Genomic DNA, 25188 nt, shown 5'->3' on the forward strand with positions numbered 1-25188 from the left:
CCAAGGTCGGGAGAGTGAGGTAAAAGGCAGATTGAGGGGCCAAAGGGTGCTTGTTTCTAATTCGTGTGCCAAGTCTTTCCCGAAGACAGAGAGAATCACACTTGGCGAAGAGTAGCAGTTCCGATGAAGATGGGAAGTTAGATAGCAGCGGAGACGGTCTTTCCGAGATGTGTCCTACCGTATGATTCTTCAATGATCTACTTGTGTGCTGTAGTATTGCTGCCATAACCTAGAGCCCAATCGGAATTTTTTTTTGGAAGAAGTGGAACGTGCCAGTATACCTTTAGGATCTAGGACTATATGTAATGAGCTGGCAAGATTACAAGTAAGATGTTTTATGTTAATTCCTAGATTGTGAAAATTAATGATGAATGTTGGTTCTATTGTCGATTAGCAAAGAAAGAATTAGAGAAGTCGGAAAGCCGTACTTCTGTTTGAATGCGAATAAGTAGTATATAGAGTTTTAAGGAATTTGCTAATGTTGTGTAATGCAAAAAAAAAAATGAATGTGGATTAAGCTTTAAGTTTTTTCTGTTTATAGAGTGAGTAAAGATAAAGTGTGTTTAAGTCTATCCATGTGTCTGAAAATTTATGTGAAATTTTAATGTCTATGTCTTAAAACTTAAGCAAAAATACTTGAATGATCGTATGGAGAATTAGACATGTGATTTGTATTGTCTCCATTGTTATCTAGTTGTATTAGGCTGAACCAGACACTTGATATGTGCAGTTTAAATTTTGTAATTAATTTGTCTTAGAATGAATTAACATGTTTGTTTTGTTAATAGCTTGCTTGATTTTTATGAGACAGTGCCTTACCAACTTACTGTTTCATAAAAATATAGAACCTGTGTAACCAAAGAATAGTGATAGCCACAACTGACTGATATTAAGAATTAGGAGTTACTTGAATTAGAGTTAATTTAATAGATATTTCTCGTGTTTAGCTGAATGTTTCTCTTGCATGTAGGGGAAAGAAAAACAATTCTTTACGCGATCCTTAATAGCACAGTCGAAAAGAATAAGGATCAATAGCAGAGAAATACAGCAAGGTAGATTAGGGAATTGATTCCAGCCAGAAGCTTTTCCTGTGTCTACACTTTGAGCACGTGAAATAGCTTACTTATGGCCTTGAGAGAAAGGGGGAGTAAAACTAAAGAATAAAAGGAGTAAGAATAATCCACATTCTTACTGATAAGAAAGAGACATTACAAAGGTGCAGTCTGATGTTAAATAATAATAAATAACAAAATAATATTAATAATATTAAAATTAAAAGACAGATATTATTACAGTAGCAAACATCCTAATCTCAAATCTGATTTCACATTAAATCATCTTTGATTACTGCTGGCCTGAAATGTCAGTATAGGTACATATACGTTTATTATGATGGTACATTTCCAAGCTGTTTTCTAGGCACATAATCATGTGCCTTTTACGTATCCTTGTTATATTATCAGGAGTTCTCAACTTTTGCCTTAAAGTAAAAATCTGACCATTCTTATTTGGTCAGATCAGATTTTTACTTTAAGACAAAACCTTGTCCTTTGCCAATGTTTTCTCACACAACATTTCTTAGCCATCCTTCAGAAGAAAAAAAATCTATAATTCTGACATTTTTTTATTTCCCTGTATACAGATGGGTACTATGAGAGCTCTACTCCGATCACCTAGAATTGACCTTCTGACCAGATGCTGGTCAGAAGTAAGTGAGTCATGTGGCTGAGTTCTGTGTTAAGTGTTATCAGAGCAAAGTAATTTTGCCTGGAGCAAATATATCATTATATTAGCAAATTATATATATTATTATTACAGCATTTGTGCAGTATTTATTACACAGCATTTTGTATACTACTGCAAGAAAGGTCCTTAGTCCTTGCAATCGAAACAAGTAGGAGCAAGTCAATACTGTTTAATATTATAGCAGGAATTGGATAAAGGTGGACTTACATTGATACCGCTGACTCTGCAAAGAGGGTGCTTAAGGGTCAAAGCTGTATAACTGAGAGGAGACCTCCACATAGCCTTTAAAGGAATGCGGAGAACCGACCAGAGCTTCTGACCTAATGTCCAATCCTCACCTTCTCGTGGTGCATCCTGTTGGGTATCTACTTTGATACTGAACGAACGAGGATGGGCTGGGAATTTGCCGACCAAATTGTATTCTTATTGGTTAAACCAAAATAAAAAATGATGGTACAACATGACAAAATTTCATGCCGGCTGGGACGTCGCCCGGTTAAACAAGGCCCCCCGTTGTTTTCGCCAGGGAACCAGGGCGAACAGCAAAAAGTCAGTTACTGGAACAAATCTGAAAACAAACCCCAACTCAACATCACCAGAGTTAAAGATCGGTACTATCAACGTAAGACGCCTGAATGGCAAAGAAATGGAGCTAGCTGAGGAATTAGATAAGTACCAGATCGACATAATAGGGGTGACTGAAACAAAAAAAGACCAAAACTGGTGAGATCTTTCTGAGCAATAAATACAAAATGTTATATTCAGGCAATGACAATCAAGGAAAAGAAGGAGTAGCCATAGTATTCAACACAAAATATGAGGCTAATCTTCTTGAATGGCAGTCAGTCTCAAGTAGAGTTAATGTGGGCAAATATGAGAATGGGGAACTGGACAATGAAACTTATTTGTGCCTATGGTCCCACAGAAGGTTCTACTAAGGTAGAAGTGGAGGAATATTTTGACGCTTCAGAAAAAGCAACTGACACAATGAAAAAGGAAAAGTTGGTCCTTGTTGGGGATCTAAATAGCAGAGTAGGATATAATTTTGAGACATATAAAAATATTTTGGGAAAATTTGGAGAAAAGAGCAAAGCTAATAATAATGGCAAATAACTGTTGGATTTCTGCTCAGGACATGGACTGGTTACTACTAACACCATGTTCCAACATAAAAATGTGCACAAATTCACATGGAGAGAAGAGGCTAGGAATAAGAAAAGTCTCATTGACTATGTTATTGTTGATAGTCATGTTTTCTCCCTGGTGCAGGACACCAGAGTGTACAGAGGATTTGAAATTGGAAGTGATCACTATTTAGTCTTGAGCAGGATAAAATTGAATTTCATATTGAAAAGAATAACATGTAAGAAAGTTTTAAAGCGAATAAAAGTTGAGCAGCTTTCAGATGTGAACTGTAGACTAAAATACATAAAGATTATTGAAAAGAAAATGAAAGAGTTTGAGAACAGGAATCAAACCTTGGAGATTCAGTGGCAAACTCTGAAGGAAACATTGATTGATTCTGCCAGAGAGGCATGTGGTGAGGTTGTGTGCAAGGATAAAAAAATCAGAACTCCGTGGTGGACACAGGAAGTTAAAGAGGCAGTGAAGGAAAAGAAGAAAGCATATCAAAAGTTCCTGGCAAATAAGTCAGCTTTTACTCTTACAGAATACAGAGGCAAATGTAAGAAAGCTAAACAGTGTGTAAAACTAGCTAAACTAAAGTCATGGGAGGACTTTGGCAAGAATATAGAAAATAAATATCAAGAAGGTGGCAAAATATTCTGGAGGTTGTTGAAGAAACTTAGGAATGGAGGAAAGAGTGCTGTAAAAGGAGTTAGAGATGATAAAGGTCACATGAAAACAGGAGAAAAAGATATCCTTGAAGTATGGAGTAATTACTTTGAAAAACTGCTAAATGAAACAAGCAGTGAAGACAGCACAGTGATAAAAAAACACTGACCAGGCATGCAGTCAGGAATACATATCCATACTTGAAACAGAAAAAGCCATCAAAGGCTTGAAATGTGGAAAGGCAGCAGGAGTAGATGATATTCGACCAGAAACGCTGAAGTATGGTGGTATAAAAGTCTTACAGTGGCTGCACTGCATAGTTCAGAAAGCCTGGACTGAGGGACGAATTCCCGATGATTGGAGTAGAGCTCTCATAGTACCCATATATAAAAAGGGAAATAAAACTGATTGTGAGAATTACAGAGGTATTTCTCTACTGAGTGTTCCTGGCAAGATCTATGCAAGTATACTTGAGAAACGGTTGAGAAGAATTGTGGAAGAAAAGCTTGGTGAAGAACAAGCTGGATTCAGGCCAAATAGAGGCTGTCAGGATCAGATCTTCACTTTACGACAAATAGTCGACAAAGCATGGGAATATAACAAAGATCTGTATTTAAGTTCTGTCGATTTGGAAAAGGCATATGACAAGGTGCCAAGAGAGAAGCTATTCAATACGCTGCAGTTATATGGTGTCAATGGGGCATTATATCAAGCAATACTTAGTCTTTATTTGAGTTGTAAGTCAGCAGTTAGAATTGAAGGAAGTACAGGAAGATGGTTTAATGTTAAATCTGGTGTGAGACAAGGATGTACATTATCCCCTCTGTTATTCATTATCTATATGGATCACATTATGAAGGAAAGTGGTATTAAACCAGATATCAAAATTGGAGATGTTAATGTCAGCTCTTGCTTTATGCGGATGATGTTATACTTCTAAATAAATCCGCTACAAGTCTGCAAGATTCTCTGACTAAATTGAATAGCTGTTGTAATAGATATGGTATGAAGGTCAGCAATAAAAAGACAAAGACAATGAAAATAGGCAGAATCATTGAAAATGTCAACTGTGTTGTGAATGGAGAACCTGTAAAACAAGTAAAACATTTCAGTTACTTAGGCACGATTTTTACTGAAGATGGTAAATTAAATATAGAAATAGACAACAGAATCAGCAAAGCTGGTATGGTGGGAAATCAATTGAATAAATTCATATGGAATAAGAGAGAAATTAGTCGGAACACTAAATTAGCTGTATACAAGACGGTGTTCAAACTTGTTTTAACTTATGGATCTGAGAGCTGGGTCAGAAGTAAAACACGTGACCAAAGACTAGAGACTGCAGATATGAGAGTCCTGAGAAAGATTAGAGGCGTGAACAGATGGCATCAATGGCAATATCATGTTAAAAATGAGGATATTAGGAAAGAACTTGACATTGTCAGCATTAGCAGAGCTAATCTCAGGTGGTATGGTCACTTAAATAGAATGGGAGAGGAAAGATTAGCAAAACAAGTGTTCTCTGCCAGGTTGGCAGGAAAACAACCCAGAGGAAGACCAAGATATAGGTGGATAGATACGGTACAAAGTGCCTTAGACGATAGAAATATAAGATCTGATAATGTTGGAGTCTTGACAAGTAACAGACTGATTTGGAGGAAAATTGTAGATAGGAAGTTAGTAATGATGTAAATTTTGCATGTAGTACTGTCATATCTGTACACCCCTTGAGGGTACATGGCAGGAATTTGATGATGATGATGATAATGATGATGACTCTGCAAAGGCCTTTGACAGGATACCACATGGAATTTTAATCAGTAAACTGCAGCACATGGGGATGGATATAGGGTTGTGAGAGATAGGAAGATGGTTGATGGAGAGATATCAGATGGTGGTTGATGAAGAGATATCAGAGGATAGGTTATTATTCAGCAGGAGCAGAGTCCAAAAGAAGGCCTGTGACTAGTGGCATGGCGCAGCATTCTGTTCTAGGAATGCTACTGTTTAATTTACACATTAACAATATAGGAAAGGATCTGAGAGGAATTGTTCAGTTATTTGCTGATGATTCAAAGTTGGATAGAGCAATAGTTAAATACAGACAATGTCAAAATTTTGCAGGAAGATTTGGATAGAATGCAGACTGGTCAAAGGAGAATGAATGTCAGTTTAATGTGGCAAAGTATAATGTTATGCATTTTGAGGTGAAAAGATTACCAGCTGTATACCAAATTGGTGGAACTGTATTCCAGGAAATTGATGAAGCCAAAGACGTGGGAGTGTTAGTGGATAGGGAGTTGAGTTAAAGTTCAGGGGACACATAGCAAAAGTGGCTAAAGCAGCTCATCAGATTACTTGGTTACTGAAGAATACTTTGACGAGTAGAGACAAGCAGGTTATTGTTTTACTTTTTTATCGAGCCATGATATGATCCATCTTGACGACTGTGCACAGATCTGGGTGCCAGGGTTTCTTGGCAATAAGGAGAAGGTGGAGAAGATCCAGACGAGACTGACCAAGATGACGGCAGATCTATGGAATGAACTTTATGAGAACATGTTGAAGATTTGTGGGTTACAGAAACTGGTTCAGAGAAATGGATAGGTGGAAAAGGGGTGATATAATAGAGACATTCAAATTACTGAGGGATTTTTACAAGATTAATTAATTCAGAGAAAAATTTTCAAAACTGGTCTAGTGGTGAGAGAACTAGGGGCCATCCATGGCAATTGAGTAAGAGTGTAGTTAGCATGGGTGTTAGAACTATGTTTTTGCTTGGAGAGTAATGAATAAGTGGAATAGGTTGCCAGAGACTGTTGTGGGTGTCATGACTGTAAAAGAGTTCAAAGCAAAGTATGATAGATACCATACAAATGTTGGATAGTTATTAACATGATGTTTAGGGCCTCCCTCAATGAATCTAAGGACTCCTTGGAATAGCCTATAATAATAATAATAATCTAATTAATAAAACATGGACAACAGCTGCTGCTAATTCTGGAGCTTAATTTTTATGTATTTTTTTAATACAAAGTTTACAATATTCTGATTGAAAATTAAGAGAAAATTATTTCTTATAGTTATCATTCTTGCAAACATACATTATATAATATTAATACTTACTTTCTGAAATGCATATTTTCAGACGGATTTTTTCCATCAACATTCAGTGCAATTTGCTCTCCCTTGTTATGGTCATAGTTAGCACTTCGAGTATTTAAAGAAAGATCAAGTTCTACCTACATAAGTAATAAATGAGGATGGTGTAAATTTCAAAAATGATTTTTATATAACATAATTAGGCTAATCTGTAATTTAGAATTGTCATCCCAGTTTACTCTCATATATTTCAAGTTACAATGTCCCACATATGTGAATGAGATCTTCAATTTACATAATCTCTGCTTAATATCTACCTTGCATTCATTACCAGTAGTTGCCCAAATCTGTACTATGAATTGAATTTGTTTCATTTCCAATCAATACATCATATGCCAAAACATTTCCCAGGTAATGAATTTTCAACTTTCAAGTGGTAATGACTAAAAAGAAAAAGCTTACAACGTTGTGTAAAAGTGATATCTAGTTTATAAGCCACATCATTTGGGCACAAGTTTAAAACAAGGGATGCTTTAAGGATTAAAACAACCTTTATAAACCTTAAATAGCTTTAGTTCAAAAGCTATCTTTTGGTAACAAAAATTCCTTATTTGTTTACATTTAAAAAACTTACACTGGGATCGAAATGAGGGTAAATATTAACAGTTCGGCATTTAGTGAGAAATGCTGTCTCTTCATCTGGTTGTATGAAAATTACCACTGAACTGTAATTCCAAGGAACTTCTGGGTTTGCTGATCCACATATCAGCAAATAATATGAACCTAATTTTTTTAGAATGCGTTAAAAAGAAGGGTAATTTCAAGTTTCTATAAACTTTTCCATGGCACACGTCCAAAGGTTGGTGATGACAGTTCATCTTCAATTTATTCCACTGGCTCTTGATTGGCAAAATTCGTATTGGTGACTGATCAGTTGACAGTTTCTCCTGGTGTGAAATAAGTTCACTACTGATGACCTTCTCCATTACTTTTAGACAACACTGAGGTGAGAACAATCAATAGTGTGAAGGTAGATACATCACTTTTTCTTTGAAATCGGCAGTATGTGGATGCCGGCTGAGTATAATAGTGTATAGATGTAAAGAACAGGTGTTAGTTCAAGAGCATATCTCTTGGGCAGAAATGGAGGGATTCCATCAGGTCTAGAAGCTTTTTTAGTATACAAGTTTTTCAAGATTGCTGGTAGAATGTCAGAGGATGAGGTTAGCAATGCAGTGATCCAGGTTAAAGAGGAGGTGACTTACCTTGGTCATCTATTTTGGAATTGGATGAGAAGAATGCTAACAATATAAAGTTCATTCCTAATATCTCCATTTTAACATGATTTTGTCACTGATGCCATCTGTCCAGTCTCCTAATTTTTCTCACAACTCCCATTATCTGTCGTCTCTAATCATCTGTTTTTATTCCTAACCCAGTTCTCAAATCCATAAATTAAAATTGCTTTGAAAACTGTCTTGTATACTGCCACTTTGGTATCATGGCTAAATTTCAATCTTATTACATATAAATGCATTCACTTCACTCCTTACCATATCAGCTTTATTTATTGTATCATCCATTTCCAAACTTAACTTTCCATTTTTAAAAATTGTGCCTAAATAGTTGCATACTGATGTTTTCAATTTTTCTGCCTATTTTCATAGGCAATGTTGTCATTTTATTGCTTTCATATTAAATCTGCTATTGCGGATATTCAATTTTGTTAAGGAATCCTGCAGATTTGTACTACTTTCAGACTAAGACATAGTGAATAAATCATGGGAATATAACAAGAAACTAAGTTTTATACATCTTGAAAAGGAACATACAAAACACTAATTACCGAGTGGAAATGGAAAATTATACAGAGTGATATATATATATATATATATATATATATATAACCAATCATTTTACAAGCTACATAATGAAGGAACTATGGGATTTAGTTTGACCTTCTTGGCTAATTTCTACTCATCTCATTTTGCCTTTCTTAGCATTCTTGCCTGTGCTTTTTATTGTGTGTTAGCCTTCTGATCACCTTCCTCTTTATACATCATCATCAACTTTTTTTTTTTTTTGTAGCTTGCTGCTTAATGATACTATTCATCTAATCCTGGCCTGGGCACATCAGGGTAACACTAGTGTATTCATCAGAATTAACACGTCATGTCGGAGACTGAAAAAAAACCTTGAATTCTCCCCCCCCCTTCCCCATATGATCTGCTTCAGCTCAAAATTTCTTTACAAACCTCCTGATCACCATGAAACCCAGGTGACCAAATCTGTGCACAGTAGTCATGATGTGGCCAAATCATAGCCTTATAAACCGAGATAATAACTTCCTCATCTTTACTTGTTAGCGTGTTTTTCAACATCCAAGTAATTCATTGAGCTATCTTACTAACTTCTGCGATATGCTCTCCGAACTTTACCTCTTTATCCACCGTTATCCCCAAATCCCTAGCTTCATCAATTTCCTGCAAATCAATACCGTCAATATGATACACCGTGTGCAACCTTTTCAACCCAAAGTGCATAACCTTACAATTTGCAACATTAAATTGACAATCATTATCCTGTGCCCATAATGCCAATTTATTTAAATCATCCTGGAGGATATCAAAATCATCTCTATCAACTATTGCTCTTCCCAGTTTTGCATCAACAACAAAGCAACATCAGCAAACAACTGAATATCACCTCTTAAATCATTCTCTATGTCACTGATATACAAAAATTAAAGAGTAGTGGCCCTAGTACTGAACCCTGAGGCACTCCACTAGTCACTATTATTCTCCTAGGCTCTACTCCAGAGAGTAGTATCTGTCCGTCAGCCATCCCCCTATTCATGCTACTAGCCTCATATCCATTCCCATCCTCATCAGTTTTTGTAAGTTTTCCATATGGTATTCTGTCAAATGCCTTGGCAAAGTCGAGCAGTATCATAGTGTAGCCATTACTCTTATCCAATTCTGCTGTCACTTTATTATAAAGTGTGAATAAGTTACTAAGACAGGACCCTACCCTTTACAAAGTCATGCTGCCCACCATAGAGTATCACATCCCAATCCACCCACCGTTGCATTTTACCTTTCACCAACTTTTCCAATACTTTAATAACCACTCCTGATATATTTATTGGTCTGTAGTTTGTTATCTCTCTCTTGGAACCACCTTTATGCAGTGGCACTATCTATGCTCTTTCCACTTCCTAAGAACCCTACCACAGATGAGACTTAGATTGAACAACTTCGTAAGAGGCAATGCCAATTTTCTTGATTACAGGATGATATACCATCCAGTCCCACTGCTGTGTTCACATTCATATTTTTTAGAAATATATACACATTTACACAAAAATAATGTTTAATTTGCCAAATATTTCGGTCTGAATATTATAGAAGTTCCTATGTAGCCAATGAAGATGGTCTGTAATATTCAGACCGAAATATTTGGCAAATTAAACATTATTCTTGTGTAAACGTGTATATATTTCTAATCATTATGTCACAAGTATCATTAAAGAATCAAATTTCATATTTTGTAATATGATGAATGCCTCCTGTTCATCTATCTCAATGTTAATATGCATCTCTGTAACATCAGCAACTGTAAAATCACCACCTGGATGATACACCTTTGCAAAATGATCACTCAGCTCAACTATTTCTTTCGGTTCAGTCACCTTCCTACTATGAGCATTGCTTAAAGTCATTCTATCATAGCCATTTTTCCTCTTGCTTGCTACATAATGAAAAAACTCTTTTGGGTTGACTTTGACTTGTTTGGCTAATTCTCTCTCGTAGTCTGATTTGGCCTTCCTTACCATACTAGTCACCCTTCTTGCTTGCACTTTATACTGCTCATATGTTAATCACTTTTTCTTTTATATTTCTTCCACAATGTTTTTTTTTTTTCAGCTCTTGCTTTATATCCCTATTCATCCACTTAATTCCAACTTGGTTTACCCTCCTGACCTTGGGTATGCAGTCTGATACTGCTATTCTCAAGCAATTTCTGACCACTTGCCATGCACTACTGACATTATTTCCTTGTAGCTTCTCAATCCATGGCACTGTTCCAAGATGACTCCTGAGTCTCTCAATCACCAGCCTTATAACTGAACACAAACCCTTTCTTAACAAAGAACTCCACGTGTTTGGCAACTTCCCAGAACAAGACCACATGATCACTCTTCACAATTGGAGGCAGAGTGTCTACCTTGGTTATGGATACATCTTCTGATGCTATCATCAGATCCAACACTCTCAAACCACTAGTCTCTATAACATGTTGTTTCATGAAATTATCCCTTAGCAACTGTACAAATCCCACTTCCATCTTACCATGTCCCCTTTCCTCTCTCCAATCAATATCCTCAAGCCTTCCATAATAACTGTTCGGCCTATAATCATTGTGCTAATCTGCCAATACATAGCATCTACATCTTCCTGTGGACCCCCCAGTCTATAGCAACACCCAACAACATATTTTGTCTTATTTGTCTCCCAGACAGCCTCAAATGAACCATCTTCCTCAGACCTAATATCCTCTTTAACTTCTAATTTTGTTGGGTTTAATTCTGCAGCTAACATCAGCAATACCCTCACCTCCTGTCGTGTTCCTTCTATCTTCCCTGAAAATACAGTATCCTTTACATTCTATTCCTGTAACTATTTCATTTTCAGTCAACCAGTTCTCAGTGATGTCTATAATTTTTGGCCAAGTTGAGCTTACCAATGCCAAAAACTCCTCACCCTTATTCCTGATACTTCTTGCATTCGAGTACATGTATTTCAACATACCTTTGTATCCATATCATTACATTACAACGATGGCCATTGTAATGATAGCGGACACAAAAGAAAAAAAATGGTGAACCTAATAACTAAACAATACGGCTAAAGAATACAGCATGACCATAAATACAGACAAAACAAAAATCTTGTTAATTGGAAAAAACGAAGAAAAAAGTAAACCTCCTTGAATGGATCAAGAATTGAACAGTTAAAACAATTCCACTATTTAGGAACAGTAATAACAGACCACTTAGATACCATGACCACTATTAAACATAGAATATCGACTGCATGGTCATCATTTAATAAGCTAGGAAAAATCTGGAAAAATAATAAAAATCTTCAAACCTCTAAAAATAAAATTATATAATGCAATTATAATACCCACTGTGTTATATGATTCAGAAACTTGGACACTCAAGAAGACAGAGATATGAAAACTGGAGGCTTTTGGGATGAAATGTCTCAAAAAATAAAACAAAATGGATAGAAAAGAAAACAAATGAAACTGTAAGACCTAAAATATACAGACTCATTAACAGAAAAGATCAAAATAGACAACGTCAATGGTACAGACATGTCAAGAGAATGCCATCAAAAAAGGCTACCTAACCTTGCTCTGTATGCAAGATTAAAAGAAAAAAGGAAGACCAAGAACTAAATGGATAATATCAATAAAGATCAACTCTGGATTACAAACATATAGACAGCTCACAAGCCACGCAAGAAACCGAGACTCCTGGAGGTTGTTGTGGAAACACGGAAGACCCAACTTGTCCTCGACGGAAGAGGACAGTAAATAAGTTGTACCCATAGTTACCCTTATGTAAATGCCATTACCAACCCATTTAAATTGCAGACTTGCGAAATCCCATTCAGCATTGCATAAGCATTACTGCACCCATGATCATTTATCACAGGGGTGGCCAGACACATGCTAATTTCCTCCTTAATATCTCTAGTTTCCCTGGTTTTGCACATCACTCTCTCACACTAAACAACACTTTCTCCCAACATCTAACTCCAAAACCATTCAAATACAGTCTGTCAGGCATATACAAGTCTTTTCATCAATCAAACTCACTCCATACATCATAAACTGCACACCATTTCTCCTGCACAATGTTCTCATTGACAATCATGGCCCTACTCAGTTCTGCCCAATCATACTGAGGCAACAGACTCACAATCTTTACTTTCTTACTTTTCATTGTTGCTTCCACTAACAACTCTTTCATATCTTCTCTCATTGCAGATTTCTCACCTTTTAAATCATTTGTGCCAGCCAAAGAAGATAAATATCAGAAAGGTCGCAAATTGTTCTGGAAGCTATTGAAAAAGCTTGGAAATGGAAGAAAGAGTACTGTAAAATGAATTAAATATAATAAAGTTGACATGAAAACTTAAGATAAGGATATAGTAGGTGCCGAAGTAATTACTTTGAAGGGCTATTAAATAAAACAAGCAGTGACAGAACCATACTAGAACATTTTCAAGCAGAATGCAAATAGCAATATATATCAATACTTGAGATAGGAAAAGCCATCAAAAACATGAAATATGGAAAGGCAACTGGAATAGATGATATTTGATAAGAAATGCTCAAATATGGAAGTATAAAAAAATTTGCAATGGCTACAAGGCATAAATTCAGAGGGCCTGGTCCCCGAAGACTGGAGAAGAGCTCCATAGTTCCCATCTATTAAAAAAAAAAAAAGGGAATAAAGCTCTGACTGCAAGAATTAAAGACAAAGTAGCATTACCTGATATTAGAATCAGAGATATCAAACTGAGCTCTTTGCTTTATGTAGATGATGTACTCCTAAACACATCCAGTACAAGTCTCCAAGATTCTTTAACTAAACAATTACAGCTGTAACAAATTTGGCATGAAAATCAGTAATAAAAAGACTAAAACTAGAAAATGGGCAGAAACATAGAAAACTTTAGCTGCAATCTGAATGGAAAGCCTACAAAACAAGTAAAACTTTCAACTATTTAGGCATCATTTTTTTGGTGAAGATGGAAAATTATATTTGGAAATAGACAACTGAATAAATTTAAATCAAATATAAACAAACACAAAACTAGAAGAATACAAGAAAATGTTCAAATCAGTGTTAAATTATGGATCTGAGAGTTGGGTTAGAAATAAAGCACTCGATCAAAGATTATAGACCACAGATGTGAGAGTTCTGAGAAAAATTAGGGGCCTGAACAGATGGCATCAATGGTAGAATCATATTAAAAATGAAGGCATTAGGAAGGAACTTGACATTGTTTGCATTCAAGAATGTATGAGCAGGGCTTTTCTAATCTAAGGTGGTATGGTTACTTAACCAGAATGAGAGGGGAAATGTTAGCAACTCAGATGTTTGATGCCAAGATGGCAGGAAAAAGACCGAGAGAAAGACCAATGTCTAGGTGGATTGATCAGTCAGACGTGCCTTAGAACAAAATGTTAGATACAATACTAGAGTGCTGACAAGTAACAGACTAATTTAGATGAAAACTGTTGATAAGAGATTATTAATAATGTAAACTTAATCATGCAGTGCTGTAATAATAGCATGAACACCCCTTGAGGATACATAACAGTAAAATGATGATGATGAAAATAGGCAGGAATGTGGACCCTAGAGAACAAGTAAAACATTTTTAGGAAGAATTTTTAGTGAAGATGATAAACATCGAAATATACATTTAATAAGAAGAGGTGGTATGGTAAGCAGATAATTTAAAAAATTTATGTGGAATAAGTGAGAAATTAGCCAAAACACTAACTGTTTACAAAATACCTTTTTTCAAATAAATTATTTCATGAATCTCAGAGTGGAGTTAGAAATAAAACAGTTGATCAAAGATTAGAGACCACAGATATGAGATTTATGAGAAAAATTAGGGAAGTAAACAAATGTTATCAACAGCAGAAAATAAGATATTGTTAGCATTCAAGGAATGTGAGGAGAGCTAATTAATGAGGTTCAAAGAGAAATGAAAAGGAAAGGTTACCATAAAATGGTAATTGATGTTAGGAAAGCAGGGAAAAAGGCCATCCAGTCTTTTTCCTTCAGAAGAACAAGAAATACAGATGTAGGTAAACTGATGATGTTAGACTCGTGAGACTAATGACATCAAATTTAAGATCTGTTAATATTGAGGTCCTGACAAATAAGATTAATTTGGAGTAAAACTGTAACCAAGACAATTAATAATCTAAATTTATCACATTGAGCAGCTTTCATAGATGAAATGTAGACTCAAATATGCAGATATTATTCAAGAATAAATGAAAGAGTTTGAAAACAACAACCAAACCCTGGATGTTCAGCAGCAGACCCACAGGAAAACTGACTGATTCAGAAAGAGAAGCATGTAGTCTGCAAGTGTAGAAAAATCAGAACTCCATGGATGACTCAGAAAGGTAAGGAGGCAGTAAAGGAAAAGAAACAAGTATAACAAAAGTTCCTGCAACTTGTGTGCCATAAGAGAATGCAGGAAAAAAAAAATGTAAGATGGCAGGAAAAAGTGATGCACTGTGTAAAACTAGCTAAACAAAAAATCATGGGAAGATTTTGGTAAGAATATAGAAAATAAATATCAGGAAGGCTGCAAAATATTCTGGAGGCTATTGAAAAAAGCATAGAAGTGCAAGAAAGAATCATGTAGAAGTAATCAGAGATGGTAATTATCCTAAAAGACTTAAATAAAACAAGAAGACAGAACGGCGGTAGAAAATATTCAAGAAGAATGTAATCAGGAGTTCAAATTCATATTTGAGGTACAAAAAAGCCATCAAGAACCTGAAACGACTAGATGACATTTGACAATGCTCAACTATAGAGGTATAAAAGTTTCACAGTAGCAACACCATAATTCAAAACGCCTGGTCAGAGAATCAAATTCCATATAATTGGAGTAGTTTCATAACACACACCTACAAAAAGGAAAATCAAATTCCATATAATTGGAGTAGTTTCATAACACACACCTACAAAAAGGAAAATAAAAGTGAATGAGAATTACAGAGGAATTTCCCTAATGAGTGTTCCTGGTAAGATTTATGCAAGCATAGTTGAGAATAGGCTAAGAAAAAATATGAAAAGAAAGACTGAAAAGAACAAGCTAAATACAGGATGAATAGTAGCTGTCAGTAACAAACCTTCACTTAAAGAAAATAGTTCAGAAATCATAGGAATAAAGAAGGATCTATATTTAAGGTTTGTAGATATAGAAAATGCATATGAGAAGGTGCCAAGAAAAAAAGCTGTTAAAAACACAATTACATGGTGAAAATTGACATGATATTGAGTATTACACATTTTATATTCAAGTTATTAACAGATAGAAATGAAAGAAGTACAAGAAGAAGGTTTGATGCTAAATCAGGTGTGAGACAAGGATGCACATTATTTCCAGTTATTCATTGTTTTCATGAATTGCATTATGAAGGAAAGTCATTAAACCTAATATCAAAATTGGAGATGTTAACCTGAGCTCTATACATTTTGCAATGTCCTCTTCTTCCTCCTATCACAAATCTAGGCCAGGTGGCCTGATCCTTTCTCTGTTTCTATTACCTTCTGGTTTGTAGTTCACCATCTTTCTTTCTGGGTATTCTATCACATGCCATACATTACACATACTATTTCCATTTGGGTCTGTATTTTTCTATGGTTTCCATTATTTATATTTGGTTTAGTTCTTTCGATATATCTTTATTTCTAGTTTTTAGTCTTGTATGACTTGCTGTTCTTCTCATATATTTCATTTCTCTCACAGTGCTTCTTTTCTTATCTCATTCTCTCATTGTCCATGCTTCTCTGTCATATAATAATGTTGGTTTTGATAAAATACATTCTTATTCTGTTCTTTTTGATAACTATTGCTGGCTTTAATGATTTGTTTATTATTGCATTTACTTCAGAGAAATTTTAATTTTGTTAGAAATGTCCAAATCTTCATTTTATCTTAATTTATAACCCAAATAGTTAAAATTGTTGATTTGTTCGATTCTTTGTCTACTATTCAGATGGCCATTTTTTCTCTTTGAATGCCATAGTTCTAGTTTTTTTTTTTCTTGAGAGATTGACATATATTGTTTTATTATTAAATTCAGTTTATATACAGCTTTTTATAGAATGTCCTCAGGTGTTCCAAATATCACTTGGTCATCTGCAAAGTAAGGAATCTAAGATGACATTCTTTTCTATATGAATAACTTCTTTGTTAGTTAACCTCCATTCTTTTATCAGTTCATTCATATATATTCCAACTAATATTGGAGAAAGGGGGACATCCTTGTCTAAGAACTCCTCTTACTTCAAATGCTTTGATTCTGTTCTCACCTCTTATTATGCTTATCATTGTTTCTCACATAGGCTGTAGTGGCCTTAATAAATTTATCCATCATCATCATCATAACACTAAATACGGGTATAGACCATATTGGTCTGTTCCGGTCTCATTATCCATCCAATATCCTTTTTTGAGGTTTACCCTGCCTTCTCTTTCCAATTGGCTTATATTTTAGCATTTGTTTAGGATGTCGAGTGTTGGCCATTCAGTTTACAAGTTCAATCCATTTTTGTTAATAATTGTTTAGTTTTTCTTCTACTGATTTTGTTTTAGTTCTTTTAAAATGTCTTCGTGCCTTTTTTGATCTAATAATGTGCATTTTGCAGTTCTTCTCATAAATCTCATTTCACTTGTTTTTATTCTTTGTTTATCTTGTTTGTTTATTGCCCAAATTTCACTGCCATATAATAATGTGGGCACTGCTAAAGGATTGTATATTTTCAAGTGTGTTTCTTTTTGGACTATATTTGGGTTGAGTGGCCTATTTATGGCCTATAATCTGTAAAAATTTTGAAGTTATTAATTTTATGTCTTTTTCTCCTTCATATGATATTTCACATCCAAGGTAACTGAAAGTATTTATCTTTCCATTATTTTATTATTAATAACTATTTTGCTTATAACTGGAGTTTGTCTGCAAAATGACATTGTTTTAGTTTTATCTATGGAAATTTTCATTCCAAACTGTTCTACTATAATGTTTAAATTATATATTGCTCTTTGTAAATTGTCTGCTTTATCTGATATTATTACCTGATCATCTGCAAATAATAGCGTATTTATTTTGTTATTCCGGGAAATTTCTATACGTTGATTGTTTAAGGTGTTCCACTGTATTAATATTTCATTAATGTAAATATTGAAAAGTGTTGGAGACAGAGGGCATCCCTGTCTTACTCCTGGGTTTATAGATTGTTTTTCATACAACTTTTCATTTATTTTTATTTCATTATCTTTATATACATTCAACATTGCAACTAGTAAAATATTAGATATATTTATTCTTTGTAATATATCAAATAGTATATATCTTTTTACTTTGTCAAATGCTTTTTCATAATCTATAAACAAAAGATGAGTTTCCAAATTAAATTCTCTTCTCTTTTCTATAAGTAGTTTTAAACAGAAAGCTGCATCCATTGTAGAGCGTTCTTTTCTAAATCCATTTTAACATTCTAATAATATTTTTTCACTGTATGTTTTTAGTTTTTCATTAAGTATTCTGCTATATATTTTGTAGCATGTATTCAAGAAACTAATACCGCTGTAGTTAGCAGGTTTTGTTTTATCCCCCTTTTTTAAATATAGGTATTACTATGCTTGTATTCCATTCTATTGGTATTTGTCCATTTATATATATTTTATTTAAAAATTTTGATCTTTGATGAAATTTTTTTCCAGCGAATTTATAGTTCGGATTTTATCCCATCTTCTCCTGCTTATTTGCCATATTTTATTTTATTTAGGTTGTCCTTTAATTCGTTCATTATTATCATATCATTAAGGTATTTCGTAAGTTTCTGGTGTAATTATTTTTGATGCCAGTATTATCTGTCCAAAGATCTGTAAAGTAATCCAAGAATTCTTTTATATCTATTTCATAATTTATATTTGCAGCTTCTTTCATATCTGCATTCATGTGTTTAAGTATTTTATACGCACTCGGTCTTATTTTGTATGTCATTTTCTATATATGAAGCAAATTTTTCACATCTTTCTCTGTGTCTCTTTCTGGTCTCTCTTTTGGCTATTGCTAGTCTTTTTTTTTATATTCAATTTCATCTTCTTGTTTTTTGCTACTTAACCATCTTTTAAAAGCCAGCTTTTTATTTTCAATTATTGTTTTTATTTTATTGTCCCATATATGTAATTTTTTATTTTTATGATATTTTTTGTGTGTTCCTAGACTTTCATATGCTGCTGATGCGATAATTTCTTTTATATTATTCCATTCTTTCTCAATGTGTTCATTTTCTTGTATTCTTTCTAAGTAGTTATTAATCCTCTGTTGGTATAAATTTCTTATACTTGAATCAATTAGTAGTCTTACTTCGTAATTAGATTTTGTTTCTCTAGTTTATTTTTTTGTATTTTTTGTAGCCAGTTCGGTAGAAATCTTAGTTTTGCCTGTACTAAATAGTAATCTGTGTCGATTTCTAGCTCCCTTCTGACTTTAACATCTAGGAAGAGGGTTTCTGCTTTTTCATTTGCTATAAAGTAGTCTATTATTGATTTTTGTCCTCTTGCACACCATGTATATTTTTATGTTTGTAAAATGTATTAATTATTTTTAAATTATTATATATTGTATAATCAATAAGTCGGTTTCCATTTTTGTTTACTGTTGGTTCTCCAAATCTTTGTATATTAGAGTTAATTTTTTTCATTCCTATTCTCACATTAAGATCTCTGGATATAATTATATGGTCTGTTTTATTTAATTTTTCATATATTCCTTGTAATGCTTTGTAAAAGTAATCATTTTCTTCTTTTTTTCCTTCTTCAGGGGTATACACTCCAACAACTGCTAAATTTTCTTTATTTAATTTTAATCGCACCTAATATCCTTTCATTTCAGTATGTATAATGAGTTATTTTTGCTTTAATTGATTTATGGATCCAAATCATTACACCAGCTTTTGCATGTATTTGTTTGTCCACTCCACTATATATGATATTGTAGTTAGCTGTTTCTTTTGTTCCTTTAAGTTTCTTTTTTGTTTCTGTAAGAACTGCAATTTCTATATTTTTGTCATTTAAAATTTTATCTAATTCTTCTTCTTTATGTGCTATGCTTCTAATGTTCCATGTAGCATATTTCACCACGTTTTTCTTATTCCAAAGTTTCTTAACCTTTTCCAGTTTGCGGACATTTCCTATGTTTTCTGTCCAGTTTGGATTTCGTTGAGACTTGAAAGTACTGTGTTTCCCTATGTCAAGTGACTAGTATGACGATAGGCATCCTAGTGGATACCTATCGTCAGGGCTGCCACCTTAAGACAACTAGGCTTGCCTTTTTTTAGTAGATAGTGGAAAACTACAGTTTGAGGGAAAGAGTCACCCCCTCAAATTGCTCTAATAGCACTGGGGGGGGAGGAGAAGGAGTAAGAAGAGAGAGTAGAGGGGAAAGAAGAGTTCAAGACCAATCTCCAGATATGATATAACCAAGTGTATATTGTACAAAGTAAGATCAGGTCTAGCTTGAGTATCTCAGGTTTGCCATGCAAGTGATTTTTAAGTATATCAAAGGGCTTATGTCTATTTACCTATCTTGTTAAAAGCTTTTATATAATCTATGAATGCTAGATGCATTTCTAAGTTGAATTCTCAATAAGTAGTTTGAGGCTGAATATAGGATCTATTCAGGATCATTCTTTACTAAAACTATTCAGTTCATTTATAAATTTTTTATAGTATAGGGTTGATTCTGTCTTTGGTATTTTGCATATATCTTATAAGCTGTGTTTAATAAACTTATTCATCTATACTTGTCACAATTATTCTTAATTCTTTTTTAAAGATAGGAATCCTGGTTCCATGGTTCCAGTCGTTGGGTAATTCTCCTAGTGTTATATATATATATACATATATATATTTTATTAAAGTAAGAAATCGTTGGTGAAATTTATTTCCTGCATATTTTATATGATAAGATTTTATACTCCTAAAATAAATCCAGTAAAAGTCTGCAAGATTCCCTAACTAAAACAGATAACTGCTATAATAAGATAGAACAGAATCTATTTGCTGCAGATGGGCTGCATTTCAGTGACATTGGTAGTGTGAAGCTGGGTAGATTATTGATGAGAGGAGGAGAGCATGATGTAGCCAGTCAGGGAAACAAAAGTTAGACAGTGGACTGTAAGTGTAAGATACTTGGTGTAGTATAATGAACAAAGGAAGACAAAATAGGAATGCAGGAATGACCTCAATGGGATAACAGAGTCAAATTATTTGAATGATGAGGTAAGGAATTGTGGGAAGGGGGACCAGGGGAAAACTACTGCACTTATACGCCAGTGCAAAGAGTATTAGGAATAAGGGTGCAGGGTTTACGGCCTTGATACAGTTAGTCAGTCGATGCATCTCTGGTGTTAGTGAGACGTTGTTAACAGAGGATGACATACAGGAATAGAATGTGATGGTTACAGCATTTTTCAAAAAGACAAAATATAAAAGTGGAGGTGGGGTATTACTGATGAGTTCTGGAGAGTTGTGTCCTTCCAACTTGGAACTTCAAGAAAGCAGATGATAATGCTTTTAAGGCTATCTGGTGTGAGGTTAAAGTAAGCACACATTTTAAATATTTAGTGTGATGTTGCAACAGGGCAGGGAGATGATTCAAAAATGTTCAGAAAGATGAGACTGGCAAGCAACAGGAGGATGATAAATAAATTAAGCAGCATGTAGAGGAAAAAAACAACACGTGGAACTAGTGTGTTAGACTTAATAATATCATCTCATAAAGCGATAATAGAGGATGTCGCCACAATGCTACCACCTGGGGAAAATGATCATGTAGTTTTGACATGGGAAGCAGCCATGCAGATACAAGTTTCACAGCGCAAGAAATATGGGGAATTACAGAGTACGAGACTATGAAAAAATTAAGGAAAGATTGGTAATGTGCAGTTGAAGGCGAGAAAAATCAGCAGTGCCTTAGATTTGGTCTGGAATCAATTACTTATGGCAATGTCAGATTGTATTCCAAAAGATCAGAGGATAAATAAAGGAGTAAAATAAATGAATCATGAAAATAAGCAGGAGCTTCTGAGAAAGAGCATGTTATAGAGCTAGCTTGAAGACTAGCCCTCAGCAGCTTGAAGAGTATAAGATGCAGGCTAGGAAGGTTATGAGTACAGTAAGGAAAGAGAAATTCGCATATGAAAAAAGAATGTTTGAAGCAGTAAGGCAAAACCCTAGAGAATTCTACAGTTATGTTGCTAGTAGATGAAAGGATGAATATGGAAGACTAACTTTAGTTGCTGGAGATGAAACACGAGTCACATCTGCAGAAAATATACTGGAAATGTTCAATGACTATTTCATTACTAAATTCCATGTAGGGAGGGTTAAGAGTGGTGTTGAATAGCAATAGTACAGAAAGCAAAAGACTAACAGTTCAGGAATGGGTAGTATTTAGAATATTAAATAATCTTCATATTAATAAGACTGTGGGACTAGATGGAATAATACCATATATAATATGGAATTTGTGCAAAAGAGCTGGCAGTGCTTGACTTGGTTGTTTAACAAAAGATTGACAACAGGAACAATCCCAGAAGAGTGGAAAAAAGGTAGTGCTGCAACATAAGGGAGAATCTAGGTTAGATGTGTCAAACTATAAGCCAGTCCAAATCTCCAGAAATACAACTTATATCTACTAGGCAGAAAAAAAGCTTACTTGCCAAAGCTATCATCTACATTTTTTAATTCTCAATATACATGTAATTATAAGAAATAGGCTTTCCTTTAAGGTGGGTTTAAAATGTACACCACAACATAGCTTATCATAACTCAGTTTGTGTTTATATTGTTCATAATGAAAGGTGAATTTATATAAATTATCAATAAAGAATAATTTAACAGGGAAGACAAATAATAAAATTTACAAAAATAAGAAAGTAGGTAGCACTAGATGTTAAACCAGAGCTACTTTTCACAATGCACTTTTCACTCATTTCACATTTATCTTGCAAAGACAAGTCAAAAACTTCTCTTTGCAAGATAGGTGGGGAGGATCCAGAAGTAAGTGAGAAAGATTGTGGCAGGTCTGTGGAATACTTCTTATTCATGTTGAGAACTGTGAAAATAAACATAGGACAATACTATATTACGACTGCATACCTAATTAAGGGGAAAAGGTGTTGGAAGAAAAGATATACAGATGTACTACAGTATTTAATAGATTGTGCAAATTTTAATTTTTGTTTATAATAACCAGTTTATTTTGTTATGAAATTATTTTGTGAGAAAAGCACAATTATTATTTTCTTAAATAATAAATTGACTTGTTGGACAGAAATATGATACTTTATAAGGGGCAACATGGTTTTGTAAGGGGTAGGTCTTGCCTTAGTATTTTACTTACTTTCTATAATAAAGTAATAGTGGAGCTGGAAAAAGAAATGCTTACCCAGTGATGCTGCTGGACTTTACAAAGGCATCTGACAGAATTCCATGTAGAACATATAGGCTATTAGAAAAGCGGTATGTTCTGGTACAAAATCGAGTGCAAAATTGGTTCTTATTCTCAAGCCCTTTCATTTTTTCTTAAATAATCTTTGTGTATTTTAGTCTACAGTTCACATATGAGAGCCGCTCAACTTTTTTCGCTTTAAAACTTTCTTACATGTCATTCTTTTCAATACGAAATTCAATTTTATCCTGCTCAAGACCAAATAGTGATCACTTCCAATTTCAAGTCCTCTGTACACTCTGGTGTCCTGCACCAGGAAACATCACTATCAACAATAACATAATCAATGAGACTTTTCTTATTCCTTGCCTCATCTCTCCATGTGAATTTGTGCACATTTTTATGTTGGAAAATGGTGTTGGTAATAACCAGTCCATGTCCTGAGCAGAAATCCAACAGGTATTTCCCATTATTATTAGCTTTGCTCTTTTCTCCAAATTTTCCCAAAACATTTTTGTATGTTTGACAATTTCTACTCTGCTATTTAGATCCCCAACAAGGACCAACTATTCCTTTTTCATTGTGTCAGTAGCTTTCTCTAGAGCCTCAAAAAAATTCCTCCACTTCTACCTTAGTAGAGCCTTCTGTGGGACCATAGGCACAAATAAGTCTCATTGTCCCGTTCCCCATTCTCATATTTGCCCACATCACTCTACTTGACACTGCCTGCCATTCAAGATGATGAACCCATATTTTGTGTTGAATACTATGGCTACTCCTTCTTTTCCTTGATTGTCATTGCCTGAATATAACATTTTATATTTATTGCTCGGAAAGATCTCACCTTTTTGTCTTTTTTGTTTCAGTCACCCCTATTATGTCGACCTGGTACTTATTGAATTCCTCAGCTAGCTCCATTTCTTTGCCATTCAGGCTTCTTTAAGTTGATAGTACCGATCTTTAACTCTGGTGATGTTGAGTTGGGTTGTGCTTTCAGATTTGTTCCAGTAGCTGACTTTCCACTGTTCGCCCTGGTTCACTGACAAAAACAATGGGGGCCTTGTTTAACCGGGCGATGCCCAAGCCGGCATGAAATTTTGTCATGTTGTACCATCATTTTGTATATTGGTTTAAGCCAATAAGAATACAATTTGGTCGGCTAAATCCCAAATTGTCAGCCCATCCTCGTTCGTTCAGCATCCAGGTAGATACCCAATAGGGTGCACCACAAGAAGGTGAGGATTGGACATTAGGGCAGAAGCCCTGGTCGGTTCTCCACATTCCTTTAAAGGCTATGTGGAAGTATCCTCTCAGTTTTACAGCTTTGCCCCTTAAACACCCCAAGATGGTATTATAAATATGGAAATAGACAACAGAATTAACAAAACTGGTATGGTAGGAAGTGAACTGAATAAATTTATATGGAATAAGAGAGAAATTAGCCAAAACACTAAATTAGCTGTATTACGAGACAGTGTTCAAAACAATTTTAACTTATGGATCTGAGAGCTGGTTCAGAAGTAAAACACTTGACCAAAGACTAGAGACCGCAGATATGAGAGTCCTAAGAAAGATTAGGGGTGTGAACAGAGGGCATCAATGGCAATATCATATTAAAAATGAGGATATTAGGAAAGAACTTGACATTGTTAGCATCCAGGAATGTGTTAGCAGAGCTAATCTCTGGTGGTGTGGTCACTGAAACAGAATGGGAGAGGAAAGATTAGCAAAACAAGTGTTCTCTGCCCGGAAAAGACCCAGAGGATCAAGATATAGGTGGATTGATACGGTGAAAAGTGCCTTAGTAGCTAGAAATACAAGATCTGATAATGTTCACATCCTGACAGGTAATAGATTGATTTGGAGGAAAATTGTAGATAGGAAGTTAGTAATGATGTAAATTTTTCATGTATACTATAACATCCTGTACACCCCTTGAGAGTACATATCAGGAATTTGATGATGATGATGACAAAACTTAAATACTGATCTTTCTTATGTTCCCACAATTTCTCAACTATTTGTCATAAAGTGAAAATCTGATCCTGACAGCCTCTATTTGGCCTGAATTCAGCTTGTTCTTCACCAAGCTTGTCTACCAAAATCCTTCTCAATAGTTTTTCAAGTATACTTGCATAAATCTTACCAGGAACACTCAGTAGGGAAATACCTCTGTAATTCTCATTCAGTTTTATTTTTTCCCTTTTCGTATATGGGTACTATGACAGCTCTACTCCAATCAAC

At 34.5% G+C, this 25188-nt stretch overlaps 1 protein-coding gene across 4 annotated transcripts in view; it reads right to left on the reverse strand.

Annotated features, from left to right (window-relative positions):
• The window catches only part of LOC150102911 (DNA-directed RNA polymerase III subunit RPC5-like), a 459314-nt gene that overhangs the window by 372383 nt on the left and 61743 nt on the right, over positions 1-25188 (reverse strand). For all 4 annotated transcript variants that reach the window (XM_090397865.1, XM_090397866.1, XM_090397864.1 and 1 more), the window contains exon 3: positions 6667-6782. In XM_090397865.1, the coding sequence (XP_090253991.1) occupies positions 6667-6782 (116 nt within the window). The remainder of the gene's footprint in view (positions 1-6666; positions 6783-25188) is intronic.

Source organism: Typopeltis vanoorti, chromosome 9 (assembly GCF_054136105.1).
Source record: "Typopeltis vanoorti isolate ZY-2024b chromosome 9, IOZ_Tvanoo_1.0, whole genome shotgun sequence".
In the NCBI taxonomy this organism is placed as follows: domain Eukaryota; kingdom Metazoa; phylum Arthropoda; class Arachnida; order Uropygi; family Thelyphonidae; genus Typopeltis; species Typopeltis vanoorti.